This window comes from Hemitrygon akajei, unplaced genomic scaffold (assembly GCF_048418815.1).
Source record: "Hemitrygon akajei unplaced genomic scaffold, sHemAka1.3 Scf000139, whole genome shotgun sequence".
In the NCBI taxonomy this organism is placed as follows: Eukaryota; Metazoa; Chordata; class Chondrichthyes; order Myliobatiformes; family Dasyatidae; genus Hemitrygon; species Hemitrygon akajei.
The window spans coordinates 728,979-751,483 of NW_027332025.1; the positions used below are offsets into that span (position 1 = coordinate 728,979).

A 22,505-nucleotide genomic window follows, 5' to 3' on the forward strand; every position below is an offset into this window, starting at 1 on the left:
CCTGCACATTTCCTGTGTGGGTCTGAATTGTGTGTCGGGATGGGATGGGAATCGAAATTATAACCCTGAGAACTCTGTGACCTGGGGCTGGAGGGAAAGGGATCGGGGAAGATATGGAGGGAAAAACTAAATACGTGTCTGGTGTAAATATGGAAATAATATAGGGAAATAATGAAATAATTTGGGAAATGCGGCGGTGGGTCGGGCAGTATGTGAAGGGGGAGGAACAGTCACCGAGTCACGTGATCATGTGTTACAGCGGATCGTCAGCATTTTCCGAGGCTCCGCCCAACGCCCGTGACGCAATAAGCAGATTGCGCATGCTCACATTCCCGGGAACGGCAGTGTTGTTTTTTCGTTCTTTGTGAAAGCGGGTCGGCGGTGAGATCGGGATCGGGAGGGGGTTCTCGCCCCCTTGGATGGGGAGCCGGAGACGGATTATTCTCTGCGGGGCAGCAGCAACAATTTCCCTTCGGTGAGTATTGAAGCCGGTCCCGAGCGGGGAGGTCTGACGTTGGGTGGTGAGTCAACTTTCCCGAATTCAAACAAGATCAAGCCTGCAGATGCTGGAAATGCGAGCAACACGCACAAAATGCTGGAGGAACTCAGCAGGCCGGGCAGCATCTAGGGGAAGAATACAGTCGACATTACCGGCCGAAACCCTTCGGCAGGACTGGAGAATAAAAGGTGGGGAGGGAGAGAGAAACACAAGGTGATCGGTGAAACCTGAAGGGGGAGGGGATGATCTTTCCCGAACTGGCGGCCTCGCCTCGCTTCCTTCACAGAATCTGCCGGGATCGGTCCGGTTTGTGAGACATTCACACCGAACCGTCTGAGATGAGCCGCCGCTCAGCCCCTGTTGTTCTGGTCCTATTAGCACGATGAAGTAAAACATGTTTCCATATTGTTACTGACAGAGAATTGTATAATTTGTGTTCCATGTGTTATCTGAATGTACTTGCCTGTGATGCTGCCACAAGTCAGTGTTTCTCTGTCCCTGTACCTTCCCGTACTTGTGTACTTGGCAATAAATTCAACAGGACCTGAGAAATCTCAGTGAGATTTGATTAGTGATGATCACCTTGGCAGCTCGGTAGGTCGAATGTATGAGACAGTACACTGTTAAATGCAAAACCCTGAAGAGTGTTGATGATCAGAGTCCGAGATCATCGCTCCCTGAAAGAGTCCGCACAGATTGATCGGGTGGTTAAGAAGGCAAATGGCGTGGTTGTCTTTATCATTGAGTTCAAAAGTTGGGAAGTTATGTTGCAGCTTTATAAGATTAATTAGGCCACATCTGGAGTGTTTTATACAGTTGTGGTCGCTCTCATTCTCTGAAGGATATCGGGGCTTTGGAGAGGGCGCTGAAGAGGTTTACCAGGATATTGCTTGGAATAGAGGGCCTGAGCTATAACGGGAGGTTGGTCAATCTTATGTTGTTTTCTCTGGAGCCGTGCCGGCTGGGGTGAGACTGAATAGACGTTTATAAGATTACCAAAGGATTAGAAGCAGTGTCTCAGAAAGGCAGCGTCCATTATTAAGGAACTCCAGCACCCAGGGCATGCCCTTTTCTCAATGTTACCATCAGATAGCGAGGTAAAGAAGCCTGAAGGCACACACTCAGTGATACAGGAACAGTTTCTTCCCCTCTGTCATCTGATAGCCAGATGGACATTGAACCCTTGAACACGACCTCACTTTTAAAACATATAGTATTTCTGCTTTTTGCACAATTTTAAATTTATTCATAGAATAATAGGAAATCTACAGCACAGTACAGGCCCTTTGGCCCACAAAGTCGTGCTGACATGTCACTACCTTAGAAATTACTATGGTTACCCATAGCCCTCTATTTTTCTAAGTTAATTTTTCTCCAGTGCCGCCAGGTTCCTAACCAAAAATCTTTGAAAAGACCCTATCATGCCCACCTCCATAAACATTGCCAGCAGCCCATTACACCACTCTCCACCACTCTCTGACTAAAAAAACTCACCCCTGATATCTCCCCTCTACGTATTCCCCAGCACCTAAAACCTGTGCCCTCTTGTGGTAACCAATTCAGCCCTGCGAAAAAGCCTCTGACTACCCACACGATCAATGCTTCTCATAATCTTATATACCTCTATCAGGTCACCTCTCATCCTCCATCACTCCAAGAGAAAAGGCCGAGTTCACTCAACCTATTCTCATAAGGCATACTCCCCAATCCAGGCAACATCCTTGTAACTTGCCTCTGCACCTGTTCTAAGGTTTCCACATTCTTCCTGTAGTGAGGTGACCAGAATTGAGCATAGCGGAGTGTGACCAGGGTCCTATATAGCTGCAACAAAACCTCTCGGCTCCTAAACTCAATCCCACAATTAATAAAGGTCAATGCACCGTATGTCTTCTTAACCACAGAGTCAACCTGCATAGCAGATTTGAATGTCCTATGGACTCAGACCCCAAGATCCCTCTGATCCTCCACACTGTGAAGAGTCTTACCATTAATGCTATATTCTGCCATCATGTTTGACCTAATAAATTGAACAACTTCAAACTTATCCGGGTTGAACTCTATTTGCGACTTCTCAGCCCAGTTTTGCATCCTTTCAGTGTCTCGCTGTGACCTCTGACATCCCTCTACACTATCCACAACATCCCCAACCTTTGGGTGATCAGCAAATTTACTAACACATTGCTTCACTTCCTCATCCAAGTCATTTATAACAATTACAATGAGCAATGGTCCCAGATATACATATACTGTAATTTTTATTATTTTATTTTGTGTTTTTTTTTCGTCTATACTATGTACTGCATTGAAATGCTGCTGCAAAGTTAACAAATTTTACACCACATGCCGGTGATAATAAACCTGATTATGAATCTGTGTGGACAGACGATATATTTTTCCTGGGGGTTGAAATGTCTAATACATTTAAGGTGAGACGAGATATAAGCGGCAAGTTTGTCTTTTTCCACAGAGTGGTTGGTAGCTGGACTCTCTGCCTGGCGTGGGAGATCCCACCAGTCACGTGATCCTGTTTGCCCCTCCCATTTATCCACAGATGTACAATCTCTTCGCTCATGCTCACTGTCTCCGGTTGGGTGGTGTTTTCCTTTCTGCTCAGTACTGAAGCGGAACGTCTGCGGGATTGGGAAAGGGTCCTCGCCTCCTGGGTCAGGAAGCCAGGGGTCAGATCGGGAAAGGGTCCTCGCCTCCTGGGTCAGGAAGCCAGGGGTCCGATCGGGAAAGGGTCCTCGCCTCCTGGGTCAGGAAGCCAGGGGTCAGATCGGGAAAGGTTCCTCTCCTCCTGGGTCATGAAGCCAGGGGTCAGATCGGGAAAGGGTCCTCGCCTCCTGGGTCAGGAAGCCAGGGGTCAGATCGGGAAAGGGTCCTCCCCTCCTGGGTCAGGAAGCCAGGGGTCAGATCACTGTCTGCAGGCCAAAGATATCGTTTTCCCATCAGTGAGTATTGAGACCGATCCCGAGTGGGGAGATCCAATGTTAGCTGTGAGTGCCGAACTGAGGGCCAATTACTCATTTATTTTCCAATTATCTGGGCTCTTCAAAAAAATGTGGATTTCACTTAATCTGCATTGAACGATCCAACCCAGGAGCCCAGGCTGTTTATTTCCACAGAGTTGAAATTAGAGACCCACCAACAGGTCACGTGAGGCTGTTTAATGCAGATCTACCCCACCCTCTGGTTTGTGACTCAAGATCATGTGGTGTGTGGTCAGAGTCCCCGGATGTGAGGTGATGCTTCCTCCATGTTGTGTTGGGGAGTCTGATGTTGGCCACTGAGTCCCTTTAACTTCCCTCAAATTGTCTCACTTCCTGAGCCTCCTCACATTTGTCCTTGAGCTTTATGGCTGTTGTCTTCTCCTGGATTGGGGTGGATGGGAAAGAACGACCCAGGTTGTGGGGATCTTTGATTTCACTACTCTAGGGGGAGAATGGTTTCTGTGATCTACTGATCTGGATCCAAAGGTCTCTGCCACTCCTTGCAGTCACGAGCAGTGCAGTTACTGTGCAAAGCATGAAGTGTCCAAATGGGAAACTTTCTATGGTGTGTTGATAAACAATTTGGTGAGGGTTCAAAGTATATATGGCAATGTTTTTGTTGTTTGTTCTAACTTTGTCAATTTAAGATCCTCTATGCAGTAGTGTGTACTATTTATTCAGTATCTGTGTATTGCTGGAGAACCATAATTGATCGTCCTTGCTTTCTGCTCCACCTGGTTCCATCTGCTCATTCCCTGCCCATCTTGTTCAACCTCTGTCCAGTCTCTCTCCCACCAACTTCAGTGACATGCATCAACTATCTGGGTCAACCTTGGTCCACCCTGTATCATACCTCTGCAATGATATATATCGGCAATCTTTCTTGTCTTCATTGTGAAGTATTCTTTCACACCTTCGTCCTCACTGAGTTATTTCCTGAATCAGTTTTTGTCAGCTGGAAAGTTAGAGGGTCATCAGGTACCAGTTCTGTTGTGCATTGGTGTGGGAGTGCTAGTTTTTGAACTGTGACTGGCTGACACACTGCATCATATTACAATCAGCAAAGAGTACTGGGAGAGTTGCTGCTTGGACTCTAGTCCTGTGTTGGCTTTGACTTTGGTTAGTGCTTCTACAGATGGGGCTGAATGGTCGTCCTTCTGCAATGAAGCAGAAATTTCGAGCAGCTGGACATTGGTTGTGGGGAAATCCCCGATTGCACTACCCAGTGTGAAATGGGAGGACAATGTGTGAGACTCTCAGGGTCGGTGAGTGGCAGATTAAGCTGTGTGATTCTGTGAGGTTGGGTCCTGGGATATCATAGTTTTTGATCCAGGTAAAATGGACGCGAGGATCGAGCTGCTTGTGCTTATGAGGTGTTGAGCAAGTATTTCTGGTCTGGGATCAGATATTTGTTTTTGGAGTTCCTTTAGAAGCAATGACTGCCAGTCTGAGGAGAGGATGAGTTCCCATTCCATTCTCACAGGGACAGGTTATGAGTAAATGGGCAGTTCCATTTTTACAACAGTAGAAATAGACCCGTGAGTTTGGTGTTCAAACTGTGTTTGGAAATCTCCCCTCACTGTCACCTGTCTGTCACTTGGTGCAAATCAGGCAGAATCTGAAGTTGCAGGAGATCTGCAATAAAAACTGAAAATGTTTGAAGTCATTCTGATGAAACATTATTAACCTGAATTGTAAAGTTTGTTCCTCTCCCAAAGCTGTTCCTTACCTGCTGAGCATTTCTGATAATACTAGTTTCTTTTTATTACATTTACCTTGGAATGGTTTATATTTCCTGAAATTAACCTAGAAATGGAAATGGCTCATTCTGTGCTAGAAGAACAGTACAGAAACCACAACTTACCCTGTATATTATCCTGGTACCAATTTATCTCTTATTCCTGGAAATGTTTTCAGTACAGTTGCTGCTAACATGGTTTACTAGAATAATCTGAAGAATAATCAATGTTATGTATGAGGAGCATTTGATGGTTCTGGACCTGTGCTCGATGGAGTTCAGAGGGACGGTGTGGGTGGTGGACGGATGTATGGTTAAGTAAACTTACCGAATGCTGAAAAGCCTGGATACAGTGGACATGGAGAGGATGTTTCCATTAGAAGTAGAGTTTGTGATCTGACAGCACGGTCTCAGAATAAAGATGCTTCCTCCCTTTAAAACTGAGATGAGAAGAATTTTTTGGCTAAAAGATGTCTGATCTGTGGAATTTGTTGCCGCAGAGGTTGGTTGAGGCTGCCATTTGGGTATATTTATGACAGAGATTAATATATTCATGATTGGTGAGTAGCTCAGGATTACAGGAGGAAGACAGGAATATGGTGTTGGAATAAAAATCAGCTGTGGTTAAATGGTGGGGCAGACCAGATGGATCAAATCACCTAATTCTGTTCCTGACTGAATGATGGCTCCTCCTTATCCCATATCATTTTGTGATGTGTGAGGGACAATAAATGATTGTTCACTGAGATCATTATATCTGCCTTCAACATTTAAATTTCAGTGAGTTTTGTTCTTAGTAACATTAAGCAGAAATGTTTGATTCTCTTTTTTAATGTTAACGAGCTTCATTATCTCTCTGGTTAAAGTTAGACCTGCGGTGAGAGGTTTATTGGAAGAAATACCCCAACTGGAAGCAAACCACGGCTGATGACGAGGGAACAGCAACAAGTGAACTGTCCCGAGGACTGAGAACAGCAACTGGAGAGAACAGGTCTGCATCAAGAGACTCAGAGTTCCCAGTGATTCAGTCATGAGAAAGTTTGGTGAGTCTCATTTACTCAAACACGGGTCCTTTGGACATTACATACCTGTAAAATATAAGGTAGGAAATAGTTAGAGGGAGACTGAATGTGCCCAGAATAACCAGTTATGCTTCTGTCAGACACAGTTGCAATCAGTCCCGGTCTGGTAATTTGCTTCCAGCAGCCCAGCCCTTTAAGACCACTCCCATTCTGTCGAAGTCGAATCCGGATTAAGTCACTCAGAGACTGTATAGTACAAACTCTTTATTTCAAGCACCCGGGGCCCACTCAGTTAGTCACTCAGACAGGAACAGACTGTGACTGTTCCCACCCAATCCACGAATTCCCCTCACACCACAGATATATCTGTCCAGATACTCCCTACACAAGACAGGCTGGAGCCAAAAGTTATTTACTATGACAGCCCCTAAAGATGTTACAAAATAGTCATAATGGCTTGCACACACAGAACAGACTGAAGCTGTCTTAACTCTGCACATGAGTGCACAAGGAGATAAGCATCCTGAAACCCTAGCTAGCTACCCTCAAGAAGAAATATGGCTCAGCATGGCTTAGTACATCTGTTGATCATCAGCAGTTTCTTTCAGAAAAACAGGCTGCTATTGTTTAACGAAGTGTTAACCCTTTTACATACTTTATCATTCCCTCCTTTACAGAGAAAGCAATCGAGTACAGCTTTGACTTCTCAGTGGGTATAAATGGCATACATCAGTAGTTATAACAATGATATGTACAACTTTTAGGACATAATGCAATATCATGCCCCACATATTACCGAACAGGCCTTCGAAGATCACCATTTCGACCCTTCGGTGAACCCATGTAAATCCTGCCCTACTCTCTTGATGCTGTCAGTCTCCTTGGCAGTGTGCTCGGAGAGGGATGTAACGTTAGTAGACTCATCAGGGATATAGGCGCAGCATTCTGTGTCAATAACAGCACAGGTTCCCCCTTTCTCATCTGGGATACAATCTAAAGCTGTACGATTCTGTACGACTGTTTGCCAGATTGCAATCATTTCAGTGGATATTTCTGTTACTTGGGCCTGTGTTCTGTCAGGGCCCCTGCAGTATTGTGGCCAGCTCCTCAAGTGCTTGTAGACAAATTGATTATCTCTCGTGAATTCCTGGCTACTCCATAGGAGAGAAAAGCGATCATCCAAAATCACTCAGTCTCAGTTACTCCTCTCCGCTGCTGGGCTCCTGCAGGTATGGCCAAGATGCATGTTTCCCAGTGTCGGAAGTTCCGTTTGGTGGGGGCCTGAGATACCATCCCTCAAAACATTGACAGCCACAGTCATCTCGAGACTGGACCACAGTTCCTCACTCTGTTCCCTGGGTGTTATTTGAAAAAGCCCAGGCTGAGAGTTCCTCACTCTAGTTGAGCAGGATTACTGACTTTTGAATCATACTTTTACCATACTGAGGAATTTTGGCACAAACCCAGCAGGCCCCTGGTTCTACCTGCTTGGCCCAGTTGTGACAGAGAGACAGAAAGGTGTTAACATAGGGGCCCCTGGGTGCTGGGGTGAGCCCTCTTAAAGACATAAACACAAACACCACTGTTACGCACCCATAACAGTTTAAATGAACCAGCAGCTATAGACCACACCTGGACTCTGGTTTTGATGTTAAAAGCACTGTCTTTATTAGTATCTACTTATAATATAACAAATTAAGCAAAATAATCAAAAGTTTAAAAGTGTTATGAGTACACATAAGTGTAAATATAACTCCAAAACCACTGAGCTCAGGGAATACCAAGCTGAAAGTCTTGAGATGATAAAGTATGAAATTCAGTTCATCCACGGAATCAATGACGAGAGAGAGATATTTGTAATCCAAGGTGAATGTCGAGAGAAGGCAATTACGTTGAATTCCACTAATTCCACAGTGGTAAAACAGGATAACAGTCGCCGTAGGTCTTATCCGTCGTTGTTCTAAATCCACATACGAATTATCATCAGAAGTAGCTTATCACAGGAGTACTGTCTCCAGAAGGAACTACCACCCAGGCAAGGATTAACACACAGGTAGATTCTGCAAGGTACTCCCAATCCAGATCCAACACACAAAGTATTACTGACAGTGATTTCCACAGAATATCCCTTCTCACAAGTGTTTACCACATAACACACCCGAATCCAGCTAAGGGTTAACAAAAGTGGTAGCCACGAGATACTCCAACAAAATCCCCAGATGGATTATATGAATCATCACCAACAGTGATTGTTCACAGGGGTACCTCTTCAAGTGAATTATCACCCCCAGGCAAGGGTTAGCACAAGTGGTCCTCACAGGATATTCCCAAACCAACAGATCCACTCCAATGGATCAAACAAAGTGACAATCACACATTCGGTATACACTGAATCAATAATCAACCCACCCTTGTGGGCATAGGTGACCTTTGGCCACTAGGTCCTTTGTTTCGAACCTTCCATCTTCTTTCTTTCTCTCTGGCTGACTGTGTTTGTGACTGTCCTTGCCTAAATAAAACAAGCTGCGAGCAAGTGTAAACATGCTGCCTAGTCAAATAGTTCTGCCCCCCTCTCTCTCTTAGTAAGAATCAAACAGGAGAGTATTAGTTCCGGGGTTGATCTGGATTTGAAAGTCAGGTCCCAATAATATGTCAAAGCTCGTCACATTCGATTTTGGTCATTGTCAGGCCAATCCATATTATTTGTATTAATAATGTTGGCTAACTTTGTAAGCATTGGAGCAGTAAATCATTATTAATGGGTATTTGTCCCCCCAGTTTAAAGGCTTGGTCTCCTGTGAAAGTGCCGTAGCAGGCCACAAATCATATCCAGGGTCAATATGCCAGACATGGGTTCGGAATCCCATGTTTCCCTATCAGTTCAAACTTTAGACTGATGTCCCTACCCTTCCCTCCTATCTGGGCCGGCCTTGGTTTGCTTACGTTGTTTTTCCTGCTCTCGTTTTCGGCGCCCATCCACCCATTCACGCTCCGCTTTTAGCGTCTCCCAACCTTTGGCATTCCTTCTGCAGTTCATACCTCTATCCCTTTCTCACATGCATTATTCCCCCAACTTGCTGATAATATACTGTTCCACTTTAAAGGTATGTCACATCCGGAATATTTTCCAGTTAGCCGAGGATTTCCTTCCACGCCGCTGTGTGGTGTTGGGAAATCATGTACAAGGCAAGTTACAGCAGTAGTTTGCCATTGCCTTCTGCTGGGTGAGTTGTTTTGTTCACCAGCTCTAACCCAGCACAGATGAAAGTGTGCAGGGGAGTCAGCTGGATTCGAACTCGAGACCTCTCGCCTCGAAGTCCAACGCTGAAGCTACTAGGCCATCAGTGGCATAGCTGGCAAAGTTCCATTTTACATCTGCCTTTTCCTTCCATTCCCTTTTCAACAATTTCCACTTCTTTCCTCAGTTCTTTTTCCATATCAGATTTACTGCTTGTTCTCATGAGGTAATAACCCAGGCTCCCCCACCCCCCTCCACCCGTGGCCACATTTTGTTCCCCAATTTCTTACTCAGTTCTGCACTCATCATTTGCAAATTTTTTTCCTTGTCTGGAAAACTCTCACAGAAAATTGTGTAGGGCTGTCCTGGCACACTCGTATCAATCGACTGCAATTGACCGATTATCTCTAAGTAATTTATCGGGCACAAAGCCTCCTGCTCAATTAACAATCAGATAAATTTACCTGGCAGGCACCTCCTGCTCAATTGATGAATTTACCTGACTTGTCTGCTTCCTGCCCATTTAGTAAAGTTTACCCAGTAACGCCTCCTGGCCACTTAGTAAAATTTTGCCTACCTTATATGAGCCTCCTGACAGATTTTTTTCCCGATCCTGTCAAGGTATGTGATCAGCCTTGGGCAAGGCACCGTACGTCCAAAGGAACTGACAGTGAGTGACAAATGTAAAATACCTATTGGGCACCCTGTCAGTCTCCACAGTCCCCAGAGTGGTTCAGCTGCTTACTCAGCCCGTCTGCTTGGTACTCTGTATATTGAGATCCTGTTCATGATGCCAAATGTTAAAGCTGAATCTGAATAAAACTCGAGAGACCAGCTTCTTATTGACACCACAGTTTATTGCACATTCTCCTGCAGGAGTTTGAGCCCCTGTTGTCAAAGGGAAGGCACGTAAGCACTGCCACTATCTGACAAGTCGACTGACTTGGGTTACAGCCGTATATTTATTCATAGTACACCCCATGCTTACAATTGCAAGATGTTATTTGAACTGGTACGCCCACCAAGTGTGTTGGTGCAAATCTTAATTACAAATCTTAATTGCAAATCTTAACAGAGTTTGCTATATCGAGGTTTTAATTATGGATGGATGTACTGTCCAGTCCTTATCAGTTATTCCCTTTGCAAGGCCCTGACTTAATTACACAGATGTTCATTCCTGCCCTTATCAGCAAGTCCTCCTCCCCTTACTCAAATGAGGGTACAATGTATAATGGTATCAACTAACAACGGTACAGTATACAATGTTATCATCTCTCAGTGTGACTCTCTGCAAGCCACAGAGAACTGGTTATGAGCCTGTCCTGGCTAACCACTGAAGACAGTGTTTACTTCGGTTCAAATATTCCTATTCAGTCCCAATTATTCTTCTAGCCAGAGGTTACATATGTTCAAAATGAATTTTTTTATATATCTTCAATTCCTCAAGAGGGTTCAGGGGAAATATTTATGTCCAATATAGAAACTGGTGTTACCTGTATGTATTGTGGCAATGCAAGAGGTGCTGGAGAATTTGCAAGTGGAAAGACTTGGAGTAATATTTGCAAATCTGACTTTTTAAAGCATAATTTAGCAAGCAAACCACATATGGACATGTGCAAAAGCTTTGGTGAGAAAATCCTTCATTACCCGTTACAGGCCTGCTACATAGGTTGTGAGAGAGTGCAGATGAATTTGATCGAACTCGGGAGATCAAAGTACTTATCAACAGTGATTTGCTGGCTGTGAAACTAATTACCTCTCTGTATAAAATTCACTATGCACATGTCACTGGGTAAAAAAAATGCACAGTACATGATTTATGTGCACACTGGTCATTACAAATTAGAGGGGACATTGGTGGGAAGGTGGGGAGACCTCCAGTGTCCCTGATGCCCTCACCAACAAGATGTGCATCCAGCTGCAGCTTGTAACCCAGCACTTTAAGGAGTTGGAACTGGAAGTGTATGAATTGTGGATCATCCAGGAGTTGGAGGGGGAGATAGATATGACATGAAGAGAGGTGAGTTACACCCAAGGTGCAGGACACAGGAAACTGGGAGAGAGTCAGGAAGGGGAATGAGGTTAAATAGCCATTGCAGAGTACTCTTGTGCCCATCAAACACAACAAAATGTAGACCACTTTAGAAACTGGTGGTGAAGGGGATTACCTGACAGAGAAAAGTCAAAGGGGTGATAGGGGATTCATTAGTTAGGGGAACAGAACAAGAGGGGACTGATATCCAAGTGGTAAGGCATGCTAGTGCTAGTGTGGGTGGAGAGGGTGATGTGGTTAAAATAAGTTGCAGGGGAAATGGGAGCCAGAATGACAGAACAGATAGTGGAGAGGGTGAATTGAATTGAATTGACTTTATTCGATACATCCTTCCTACACATGAGGAGTAGAAATCTTTACATTACATCTTCACCAAAATATGCAATGTGTAATTAATAGTAATATATAATAGATAGTTTGTAGATAGGACAGTCAATATAACATTGAAATGCAATTGTATCAGCATGAATTAATCAGTTTGATGGCCTGGTAGAAGATAATGTCCCAGAGCCTATTGGTACTTTTGCTGTGGTACCGTTTCCTGGATGGTAGCAGCAGGAACAGTTTGTAGTTGTGGTGAATTTGGTACCCGATATCCTTTGGGCCTTTTGACACACTTGTCCCTGTAAATGTCCTGAATAGTGGAAAGTTCACATCTACAGATGCGCTGGGCTGTCTGCACCACTCTCTGCCATTTCCTGCGATTAAGGGAAGCACAGTTCCCATACCAGGCAGTGATGCAGCCAGTCAGGATGCTCTCAATTGTGTCCCTGTAGAATGTCCTCAGGATTTTGGGTCCCCGTCCCCAACTTGTTCAACCATCTGAGGTGAAAGAGGGCCTGCTGTGCTCTTTTCACAACACAGCCGGTATGTACACACAATGTGAGATCCTTGGTGATGTTTATGCTGAGGAATTTAAAGCTGTTCACCTTCTTAAACCCTGATCCATTGATGTCAACAGGGGTTAGCCTGTCTCCATTCCTCCTGTAATCCACAATCAGCTTTGTTTTTGTGACAGTGAGGGAGAGTTTGTTTTCTTGACACCAGTCAGATGTTGTTCAGACCTCGGATAGAGTCAGCAATCAAATGATTGAGCATAGTGTGATGAATGTGCTGAGCTGTGTATATCACAATGCAAGAAGCATCGTAGGAAAGCCCGATGAGCTCAGGACAGGGATTTATGATATTGTAGCTATTATTGGAATTTGGTTGCACCCAACAGTCTGAGGGATTTAGAGGAACAACTTTGTAGAGAGATTGCGGACCATGCCAATAAACAAAGTTTGATTCAGTAAGTGATTTTAACTTTCCATTTATTGACTGGGACTCCCATACTGTAAAAGGACTAGATGGGGTAAAGTTTGTCAAATGTGCCCTTAATCAGTATGTAGAATCTCTGATATAGAAGTGAACAATAAGCTGTTAGGAAATGATCCAGGGCTGGTGACAGAATTTGTGATCATATTGCCATGAGATTCAAAGTAAAGATGGAAAAAGAGAGGTCTGGATTACGGGTTGAGATTCTAAATTGGAGAAAGGTCAATTTTGATGGTATCAGAAACATCTGACAAGTGTGGTTTGGAACAGGCTCATTCCTGGCAACAGAGTTCTTGTAAGTGGGAGGCCTTCAGAAGTGAAATTTTGAGGATGTGGAGATTGTATGTGCCTGTCAAAATAAAAGTTGAAAAGTAACAGGTGCAGGGAACCTTGCTTTTCAAGAGATATTGAGGCCCCGGATATTTTGTTCCTCCAAATGCCTCAGACTGTTGGGTGCTACCAAGACTCATTAATGACTACAATATCAGGATTCCATGCTCTGAGCTCATCTGGCTTTTTTTTTAAAGTTGTCTGCTGTTGGTTTCTAAAAGATTCCCAATAGTCTTTGCTCTTTTGTTTGCCCTCTCTTTGGCTTTTATGTTGGCTTTGGCTTCTCATTTCAGTCACGGATATGTCCTCCTGCCTTTCCAATGCTTCCACTTCTTTTGGATGTATCGATCACTCAGCTCCCGAGTTGCTCCCAGAAACTCCAGCCATTGCTGCTCCGTTGTCACTCCTACCTTTTCCCATCCAAACAAGTTTGGCCAGCTTCTTTATCACAGAAACATGGAGAAGTTCAGTCCAGAAACATGATATTTGGCCCATCTAGTCAATGCCAAAAAACATTTAAGCTGTCTAATGCAAATACCTGCACCGGGACCATCACCCTCCATACCCCTACCATCCAGGCTCCCATCCAAACTTCCTTTAAATGGTGAAACTGAGCTCATTTTCACTACTTATATTCATCTCATTCCACACTGTCACGACCGGTGAAGAGCTTTTCCACATGTTCCCATTAAATTTTCACCTTCCCCACTTACCTATGACCTCTGTTTGTCAACCCACACAACTTCAGTGGAAAAAGCTGCTTGAATTTATCCTATCTATACCCTCATAATGTTGTATACTTCTAAGAAATCCTCAAAGCAGTGTACATTTTCCTTGTTTATGTTTTGAGCCGTTTTTAGGTGTATAAGATGATGAGGGGCATTGATCGTGTGGATAGCCAGTTTTTTTTCCCCAGGTCTGAAATGGCTAACACGAGAGGACATAGTTTTAAGGTGCTTGGAAGTAGATACCGAGGGGATGTCAGGGGTAAGTATTTTACACAGAGTGTGGTGGGTGCGTGGAATACACTGCCGGCTATTTGTGTGAGAGTGTTTCAGTTACTGTGGGGCCAGGCACCCATGCAGCTCAGTGGGAACAGGGAATAATACCAATGGAGAGAGTCAAACTGAGCCAAGTCACAGATTGGAGATGGCAGAAATGCCCCATTCTTAGAGAGACAGGAAGAGCATCAGAGCGTTCAATGCTCATTCCAGATACCAGCACTGTGCCCAGTTAGAAGATGATTTCTCCATCCAAATTGTGTTGAACTTCACTGTAACAGTGTGATGTCAGTTCACACCTTGACAACTCACGTGATCTGAAATGTTGTCCTGCACCCATTGATGGATTTTTAAAATCTTTTTACAGGTTACAAATGACAAGAAATTTGTCTACGGAAATCTCAAATATAGTTTTGCTGTCTCTGTCCAGATATTTAAGAAATGGAGCAAGGGATTCACTCGATCATCCTTCCTGCTCAGACTGTGGGGAGGAATTCACTTGGTCATCTGACTTACTGGCATGTCCATCATTTTAATCAGGGGGGAAACCATTCATCTGCTCAGACAGTGGGAATGGATTCAGTCGGTCATTTCAACTGAATGTATATCAGCAAGTTCACACTGGGCAAGGCCATTCACCTGTGCTGTGTGTGAGAAGGGATGCAGTCAGTCTTCCCACCTGTGGACACACCAGTCAGTTCACACTGGGCAGAAGCTGGTCATCTGCTGAATTTATGGGGTAAGGATTCACTCGGTCATCTGTCCTAATGGCTCACAAGCGAGTTCTCACCGGGGAGTGGCCGTTTACCTGTTCGGACTGTGGGAAGGGATTCACTTGCTCATCTAAACTGAAGATCCATCAAAGAATTCACACTGGGGAGAAACTGTTTACCTGCTCAGACTGTGGGAAGGGATTCACTCAGTCATCTGAACTGAAGGTACATCAGAGAGTTCACACTGGGGAGAGGCCGTTCACCTGCTCAGTCTGTGAGAAGGGATTCACCACATCATCTCACCTACTGATTCACCTGTCAGTTCACACTGCAGTGAGAGATTTCACCTGCTCAGTCTGTGGGAAGACATTCACTCAGTCATCTAACCTGCAGAGACACCAGCAAGTTCACACTGGGGAGAAGCTGTTCACCTGCTCAGACTGTGGGAAAGGATTCACTCGATCATTCAACCTACAGAGTCACCAGCGAGTTCACACTGGGGAGTGGCTGTTCACTTGCTCAGACTGTGGGAAGGGATTCACTCAGGCATCTCACTTACGGAGACACCAGTCAGTTCACACTGGGGAGAAGCCATTCACCTGCTCAGTCTGTGGGAAGACATTCACTCAGTCATCCAACCTACAGACACACCAGCGAGTTCACACTGGGGAGAAGCCGTTCACTTGCTCAGACTGTGGAAAGGGATTCACACAGTTAGGTAGCCTACAAACACACCAGTTAGTTCACACTGGGGAGCGGCCGTTCACCTGCTCAGACTGTGGGAAGAGATTCACCACATCATCTCACCTAGTGACTCACCAGTCAGTTCACACTGCAGTGAGGGATTTCATCTGTTCAGTCTGTGGGAAGAGATTCACTCAGTCATCTAACCTACAGAGACACCAGCAAGTTCACACTGGGGAGAAGCTGTTCACCTGCTCAGACTGTGGGAAAGGATTCACTCGATTATTCAACCTACAGAGTCACCAGCGAGTTCACACTGGGGAGAGGCTGTTCACCTGCTTAGACTGTGGGAAGGGATTCACTCAGGCAGCTCACCTATGGAGACACCAGTCAGTTCACACTGGGGAGAAGCCATTCACCTGCTCAGTCTGTGGAAAGACATTCACTCAGTCATCCAACTTACAGACTCACCAGCGAGTTCACACTGGGGAGAGGCCGTTCACCTGCTCAGACTGTGGAAAGGGATTCACACAGTTAGGTAGCCTACAAGCACACCAGTTAGTTCACACTGGGGAGCGGCCGTTCACCTGCTCAGACTGTGGGAAAGTATTCACCACATCATCTCACCTAGTGACTCACCAGTCAGTTCACACTGCAGAGAGGGATTTCACCCGCTCAGATTGTGAGAAGGGATTCACTCAGTCATCTGATCTGCTGGCACACCAGTGAGTTCCACTGGGGAGAGGCCGTCGACCTGCGAATGTGGGAAGGCATTCACACGATCATCTCATCTATTAAAACACCAGCGAGTTCACACCACAGATCATCTGCTCAGGCTTTGGGAAGAGATCCTCTCAACCGTCTCCACCAAGGCTGCATCATTGTGTTCCACTGGGGAGAGGCCGTTCACCTGCTGTGAATATGGGAAGGGATTCACTCAGTAATCTAACCTTGTAACACACGACCGGGTTCACATTAGGGAGAAAGTTTCAATAAGCTGTAGGCTGGATATTTTTCTATCCCCATTGCTGAATGGAATTTCAAGAGTGACTGGGGAATCTAGTACAAGAGGGCATGACGTAAGGTTTGCAGGGCGCCCATTCAGAACAGATATGCGGAGAATTTTTTTTTGTCAGAGGGTGGTGAATCTATGGAATTTGTTGCCACGGGCAGCAGTGGAGGCCAAGTCATTGGGTGTGTTTAAGGCAGAGATTGATAGGTATCTGAGTAGTCAGGGCATCAAAGGTTACGGTGAGAAGGTGGGGGAATGGGACTAAAGGGCAGATTGGATCCACTCATGATGAAATTGTGGAGCAGACTCGATGGGCCGAATGGCCGAATCTGCTCCTTTGTGTTATGGTCTTATGTGATTTTTTTCTCATGTGTGTTATTCCTGTTTCTCCTTCTGTCCAAGGTCGTGTTAATCTCAGTGGGTTTGAGTGTAAGTAGTTTTTTCTAAACTTATCATTTCAGTTCTTACTTATCTTTGTAAATTTTACTGATTGAAATGGGACTAAGATATTTTCATTTAAAAAAGTCACTGTCGGTATTGATGGAAGTGTTTATTGCCTTTGTTGTATTTGTTAACTATTGAGCTCTGTTCGGCAGTTTTTTAAAGCCTTGAAATAAATTTTGTCAAAGGTTTTCCCAATATTGCACTACTTTCTATTGTCTTTGCTTGTTGATTTTTCAGATACGTGGTTATCACGAGTCCCGGTGAAGGGTCATGGCCGGAAATGTTGTTTCCCATCCATAGATGCTGCCTGACCTGCTGAGCTTCTCCAGCACTTTGTGTGAATTTCTCTTGATTTCTTGCATCTGCAGGTCTTCCTGTTTCCCAGATATTTATATGTTTAGTGAAATAACAAGCCGGCCATTGGGTTGTGTGGCTCTGTTGGTAAAATATTAAATAAAATCATTAAATAAGAGGTGGCATAGGGTTGGGCAGTGTAGAATCTGTGGGTAGAATTAAAGAACAGCAAATGTACAAAAAAAATCCTTGATGGGAATTGTATAGTGACCCCAAAACAGCATGTGGTCCACAAATTACAATGAGAGATAGAAAATGCGTGCCAAAAGGGCAATGTTACAGTAGTCATGGGGGATTGTCATGCAGGAGATTAGGAAAATCAGGATGGTGTTGGTCTGAAGAGGAGGAATTCCTAGAATGCCTACAAGATGTTTGTTTTTTAGAGCAGCTCGTGGTTGAGTCCACTTGGTGATCAGCTATTCTGGATTGGGTGTTGTAATGAACCGGAATTAATTAGGTCACTTGAGTTCAAGGAACCCTTCGGGACAAGTGATCTTAATCTGATCAAATTCACCCCGACATTAGAGAAAGAGAAACTAAAGACAGATGTGGAATAAAGAGAATTAGAGAGGCATGAGAGAAAACATTGTCAAAATTGATTTGAAAAGAACACGGGCAGGGATTAAAACAGAGCAACAATGGCTGGAATTTCTGGAAGCAATTCGGAAGTCACAGAGAGGAAGTGGTATGCTAAAGGTAAGGTGACAAAACCATGGCTGATAAGAGAAACCAAAGACAACATTTAAAACAAAGAGAGTGCACAGAACAAAAAATACTGGGAAGTTAGAGGATTGGGAAGCTTTTAAAAATGAACAGAATACAACTAAAATCATTAAAAAGGAAAAGATGGAATACTTAGCTGAACTAGCCACTAATATTCAAGAGAATATCATTTTTTCTTCAGGTACATACAGTGTAAAAGAGAGGCAGAAATAGATATCAAACCACTGGAGAATGATGCTGGAGAGGTAGTAATGGGGTGGGGATGCAAGGTGATGGCTGATGTACTGAATCAGTATCGTACTCTTTGCAAGATGCTGGCAGGAGTATCGAAGTCCCAAATGTCAGTGGTCAGAATGTGTAAAGTTACGTTACTCGGGGGAAAGTAGAAGGAAAGGTGATGAGCTGTGATTTTTTTTTACTGGAAGGAGAAATCGATATTCATGCCTTCAGGTTGGAGCTATGCAGTTGGAATAATATGTGTTTCTCTTCAACTTTGAGGCTGTCAAGTGGAGCAACTCCAGCCATTGCTATTCTGCCATCATCCCTGCTAGTGTCCCCTTCCAATCAACTTTAGTAATCTCCTCTCCAGTGCCTCCGTAGTTCCCCTCACTCCACTAATAAAGATGCATCTTGTTGTACCTTTCCCCTCTCAAAGTGCAGGGTGAATTGTAACATGTTATGATTACAGCGTCAACATGGTTCCTTTACCGTAAGTTCCCTAATCAAATTTGGTTCTTTGGACAACACCCAATCCAGAATCAACATTTCTCAAGAGGGCACAATTACAAGGTATTCTAAAAGCATCTCATTAGTATTTTCCAAATGCCCTCTCTTGAGATCAAGCACCAATCTAATTTTCACAATCTACCTCCACCCATCCCACTCATGGACTATTCATCTCACTCTCATTGGTGGGTAGATGCGCAGGATCCTCACCAGGACTACCAGCCTCTGAGACAGCTACTTTTCCCAAGCAGTAAAGCTGATAAATATCTCTACCCTCTAACCCACCCTTCCACACCACCAAACACCTCTACTTTATCATTTCCTGTCTGTCATCTTATATGCAGGCATCCTATGCCGAGTGTCACTTTATGAAAATACAATCAGTCCGTGCACAGTATATAAACTGTGGATATATGTTGTTACTATTGTGTTTTTGTGCTGTATTGGAGCCGGAGTAATAATTATTTCGACATCATTTACATGTGTCTGCTGGAAATGGAATTAAACAACCCTGAATCTTGAATTAATATTTCAGCAGGCTGCAGCGTCACATTTCTGTCTCTCAGCGTTAATGCGGCAGAGCGCCACCTGGTGACAATGGAGTCCACAAATCAGGAGGTCCTGTTATTGTGGTAAATCACCACCAAGTGGCAGTGTTGTCCACAGAAAGGAAAGGTTTGCAACGGTTAGAAGGAGTGCAGGGGCTGCAAGTCGATGAAGTTCCAGACCTGCCCCTAACCACTCTCCTCACCACTAGTCAGAGTCCCAAACAGTCCTTCCATATGAGGCAACTTTTCAGCATCGTGACTGTTGGGGTCATCCATCGTTTCCAGTTTTCCAGGTGTGGCCTCCTCGACATTACTGAGACCCGATGTAGTCTCTGCATTCTGCTCTCTGTCCCGCTGAGATTCCACAGATGTTGGAGATGGAGAGTAACATACACAGAATGTTGGAGGAAGTCAGGAAGTCAGGTAGCTTCTATAGAGGGGGATAAAGCAAAACAGAGATTTCCTGCCGAGACCCTTCATCGGGACTGGAAGTGGGGAGAGGCCGGAATAAGATGGTGCGGGGAGTGGAAAGAGTCCAAGCTGGTAGGTGATAGGTGAAGCCAGATAAGAGTGAAGGTGAGTGGGTGGGGGAGGTGGGAGATGAAGTGAGACGCTGTGAGGTGGTTGGTGGAAAATGCAAAGGGCTGAAAAGGAGGAATCTGATAGATAGATAGATAGATACTTTATTCATCCCCATGGGGAAATTCAACTTTTTTCCAATGTCCCATACACTTGTTGTAGCAAAACTAATTACATACAATACTTAACTCAGTAAAAAAAATATGATATGCATCTAAATCACTATCTCAAAAAGCATTAATAATAGCTTTTAAAAAAGTTCTTAAGTCCTGGCGGTAGAATTGTAAAGCCTAATGGCATTGGGGAGTATTGACCTCTTCATCCTGTCTGAGGAGCATTGCATCGATAGTAACCTGTCGCTGAAACTGCTTCTCTGTCTCTGGATGGTGCTATGTAGAGGATGTTCAGAGTTTTCCATAATTGATCGTAGCCTACTCAGCGCCCTTCGCTCAGCTACCGATGTTAAACTCTCCAGTACTTTGCCCACGACAGAGCCCGCCTTCCTTACCAGCTTATTAAGACGTGAGGCGTCCCTCTTCTTAATGCTTCCTCCCCAACACGCCACCACAAAGAAGAGGGCGCTCTCCACAACTGACCTATAGAACATCTTCAGCATCTCACTACAGACATTGAATGACGCCAACCTTCTAAGGAAGTACAGTCGACTCTGTGCCTTCCTGCACAAGGCATCTGTGTTGGCAGTCCAGTCTAGCTTCTCGTCTAACTGTACTCCCAGATACTTGTAAGTCTTAACCTGCTCCACACATTCTCCATTAATGATCACTGGCTCCATATGAGGCCTAGATCTCCTAAAGGAGAGGAGAGCGGACAATGGGAAAGTAAAGGGGAACCAGAGGGAGACGATCCGCGGTGGAGAAGAGAGCAATGAGGAGACAGAATGGAGGAGGCTGGCGTGTGGGTTGATGAAATGAAAAGGTGGAGATAGAAGTTAAAGGTATCGATGCTCATGTCATCCGGATGTAATATGAGCTGTTGCTCCTCCAACCTGAGAGTGCACTCATCGTGTTAGTTAAACAATGAACCGGAAGGGAGAGTGGATTAATAATTTTCCCCTAGGATCCCTATTAAATCAATCCTCCCTCACCTTAAAACCGGTGCTCTCTGGTTGTTATTTCTACAAAAATGGGGGTGAAGAAAAATAAACAGAAAAACATATAAAACCTACAGCACAATACAGGCCTTTTAGCCCACAAAGTTGTGCTGAGAATGTCCCTACCTTATAAATTACTGGGGTTACCCATAGCCCTCTATTTTTCTAAGCTCCATGCACCTATCCAGGAGGCTGTTAAAAGACCCTATCGTTTCCCCCTGCACGAACACTGCCGGAGCCCATTCCATGCACTTATCACTCGCTGTGTAAAAACGTACCCCGACATCTCCTCTGTACCTATTTCCAAACACCTTAAAACTGTGCCCACTGGGGCAGCCATTTTACCCCTTGGAAAAAACCGCTGACTATCCACACGATCAATGCCTCTCATCATCTTATACACCTCTATCAGGTCACCTCTCATCCTCAGTCGCTACAAGGAGACAAGGCTGAGTTCGCTCAACTGTGCACATTCCCCATTTCTGTACACTCATAGTTTGGAACACCTGCATAATGTCGGCCTCAATCTCCAGCACTTCAAGGTGTGAAATCCCAACCTGCCCGACCTCTCTCCAGAACTCTGTCCCTCGAGTATCGGCAGCATTCTCGTAAATCTTTTCTGCCCTTATTCTAGCTTAGCGTCCTCTTTCCTATCACTGAATACAATAATCCAGGCGTGGATACCCTAACAATATCCTAACCCTAATGCAACCTCACTGGTCTCTTCTCCAGACCGAGGCATGAGATATCAGACAGAGGCTGCTCAGCCATTCCCTCCTGTCCAGTTGATTATCTCTCTCAAACCCATTCTCCTGCCTTCTCCCCATAATCTTTGAAGATCTATGGAAGACACACTAGTAGTGTGCCAGAAAGAGTGTCATTGCTATTACAAACGGAAATGTGTCAGGCAAACTCAGGTTCTTAAATGGATAAGTCACCTGGACCAGATGGACTACATCCCAGAGTCTTGAGAGAGGTTGCTGAAGAGATAACAGATGCAGTGGTCATGACTTCTCAAGAATCACTTGATCCTGGCATGGTCCCGGAGGACCAGAAGAATGCAAAAGTCATTTTACTCTTTGAGGAGGGAGGAAGGCAAAAGAAAGCAAATTATAGTCCAGTTATCCTAACCTCATAGTTTCTGCATAGGGAAATCTTGCCTGACAAATCTGTTACAGATCTTCGAGGAAGTCATAAGCAGGATGGACAAACGAGAGGCAGCGGATATAATTTACTTGGATTTTCAGAAGGCATCTGATAAGGTGTCACACATGAGACTGCTCGACAGGATAAAAATCAGAATAAATACTGGCATGGATAGAGGAATGGCTGACAGCCAAGAGGCAGCGAGTGGGAATAAAAGGGGCCTTTTCTGGTTGGCCAGCAGTGACTTGTGGTCTTCAGGGGTCAGTATTCGGTTCGC

General features: G+C 44.7%; 2 protein-coding genes across 5 annotated transcripts in view; both read left to right on the plus strand.

Annotated features, from left to right (window-relative positions):
• The window catches only part of LOC140723824 (uncharacterized), a 746,760-nt gene that overhangs the window by 350,898 nt on the left and 373,357 nt on the right, over window positions 1-22,505 (plus strand). The window lies entirely within an intron of this gene.
• Window positions 265-19,371, plus strand: LOC140723827 (uncharacterized). Of its 4 annotated transcripts, XR_012097972.1 has the most exons (4): window positions 265-475; window positions 6,094-6,270; window positions 14,556-17,026; window positions 17,279-19,371. XR_012097972.1 is itself a non-coding variant. In XM_073038373.1 (3 exons), exon 3 carries the CDS (start codon window positions 14,956-14,958, stop codon window positions 16,312-16,314), a length of 1,359 nt encoding a protein of 452 aa, XP_072894474.1. In that variant the 5' UTR covers window positions 265-475; window positions 6,094-6,270; window positions 14,104-14,955; the 3' UTR covers window positions 16,315-17,246. The 4 variants fall into 4 exon arrangements, 3 of the variants coding, with proteins under 3 accessions (XP_072894474.1, XP_072894473.1, XP_072894475.1); XM_073038373.1 differs by lacking the exon at window positions 17,279-19,371 and having other exon boundaries at window positions 14,104-17,246; XM_073038372.1 differs by lacking the exon at window positions 17,279-19,371 and having other exon boundaries at window positions 14,556-17,246.

Bases quoted from the DNA above. Each gene is read 5' to 3' on its own strand.
- LOC140723827 (XM_073038373.1), top strand. From the start codon at position 14,956: ATGGCTCACAAGCGAGTTCTCACCGGGGAGTGGCCGTTTACCTGTTCG.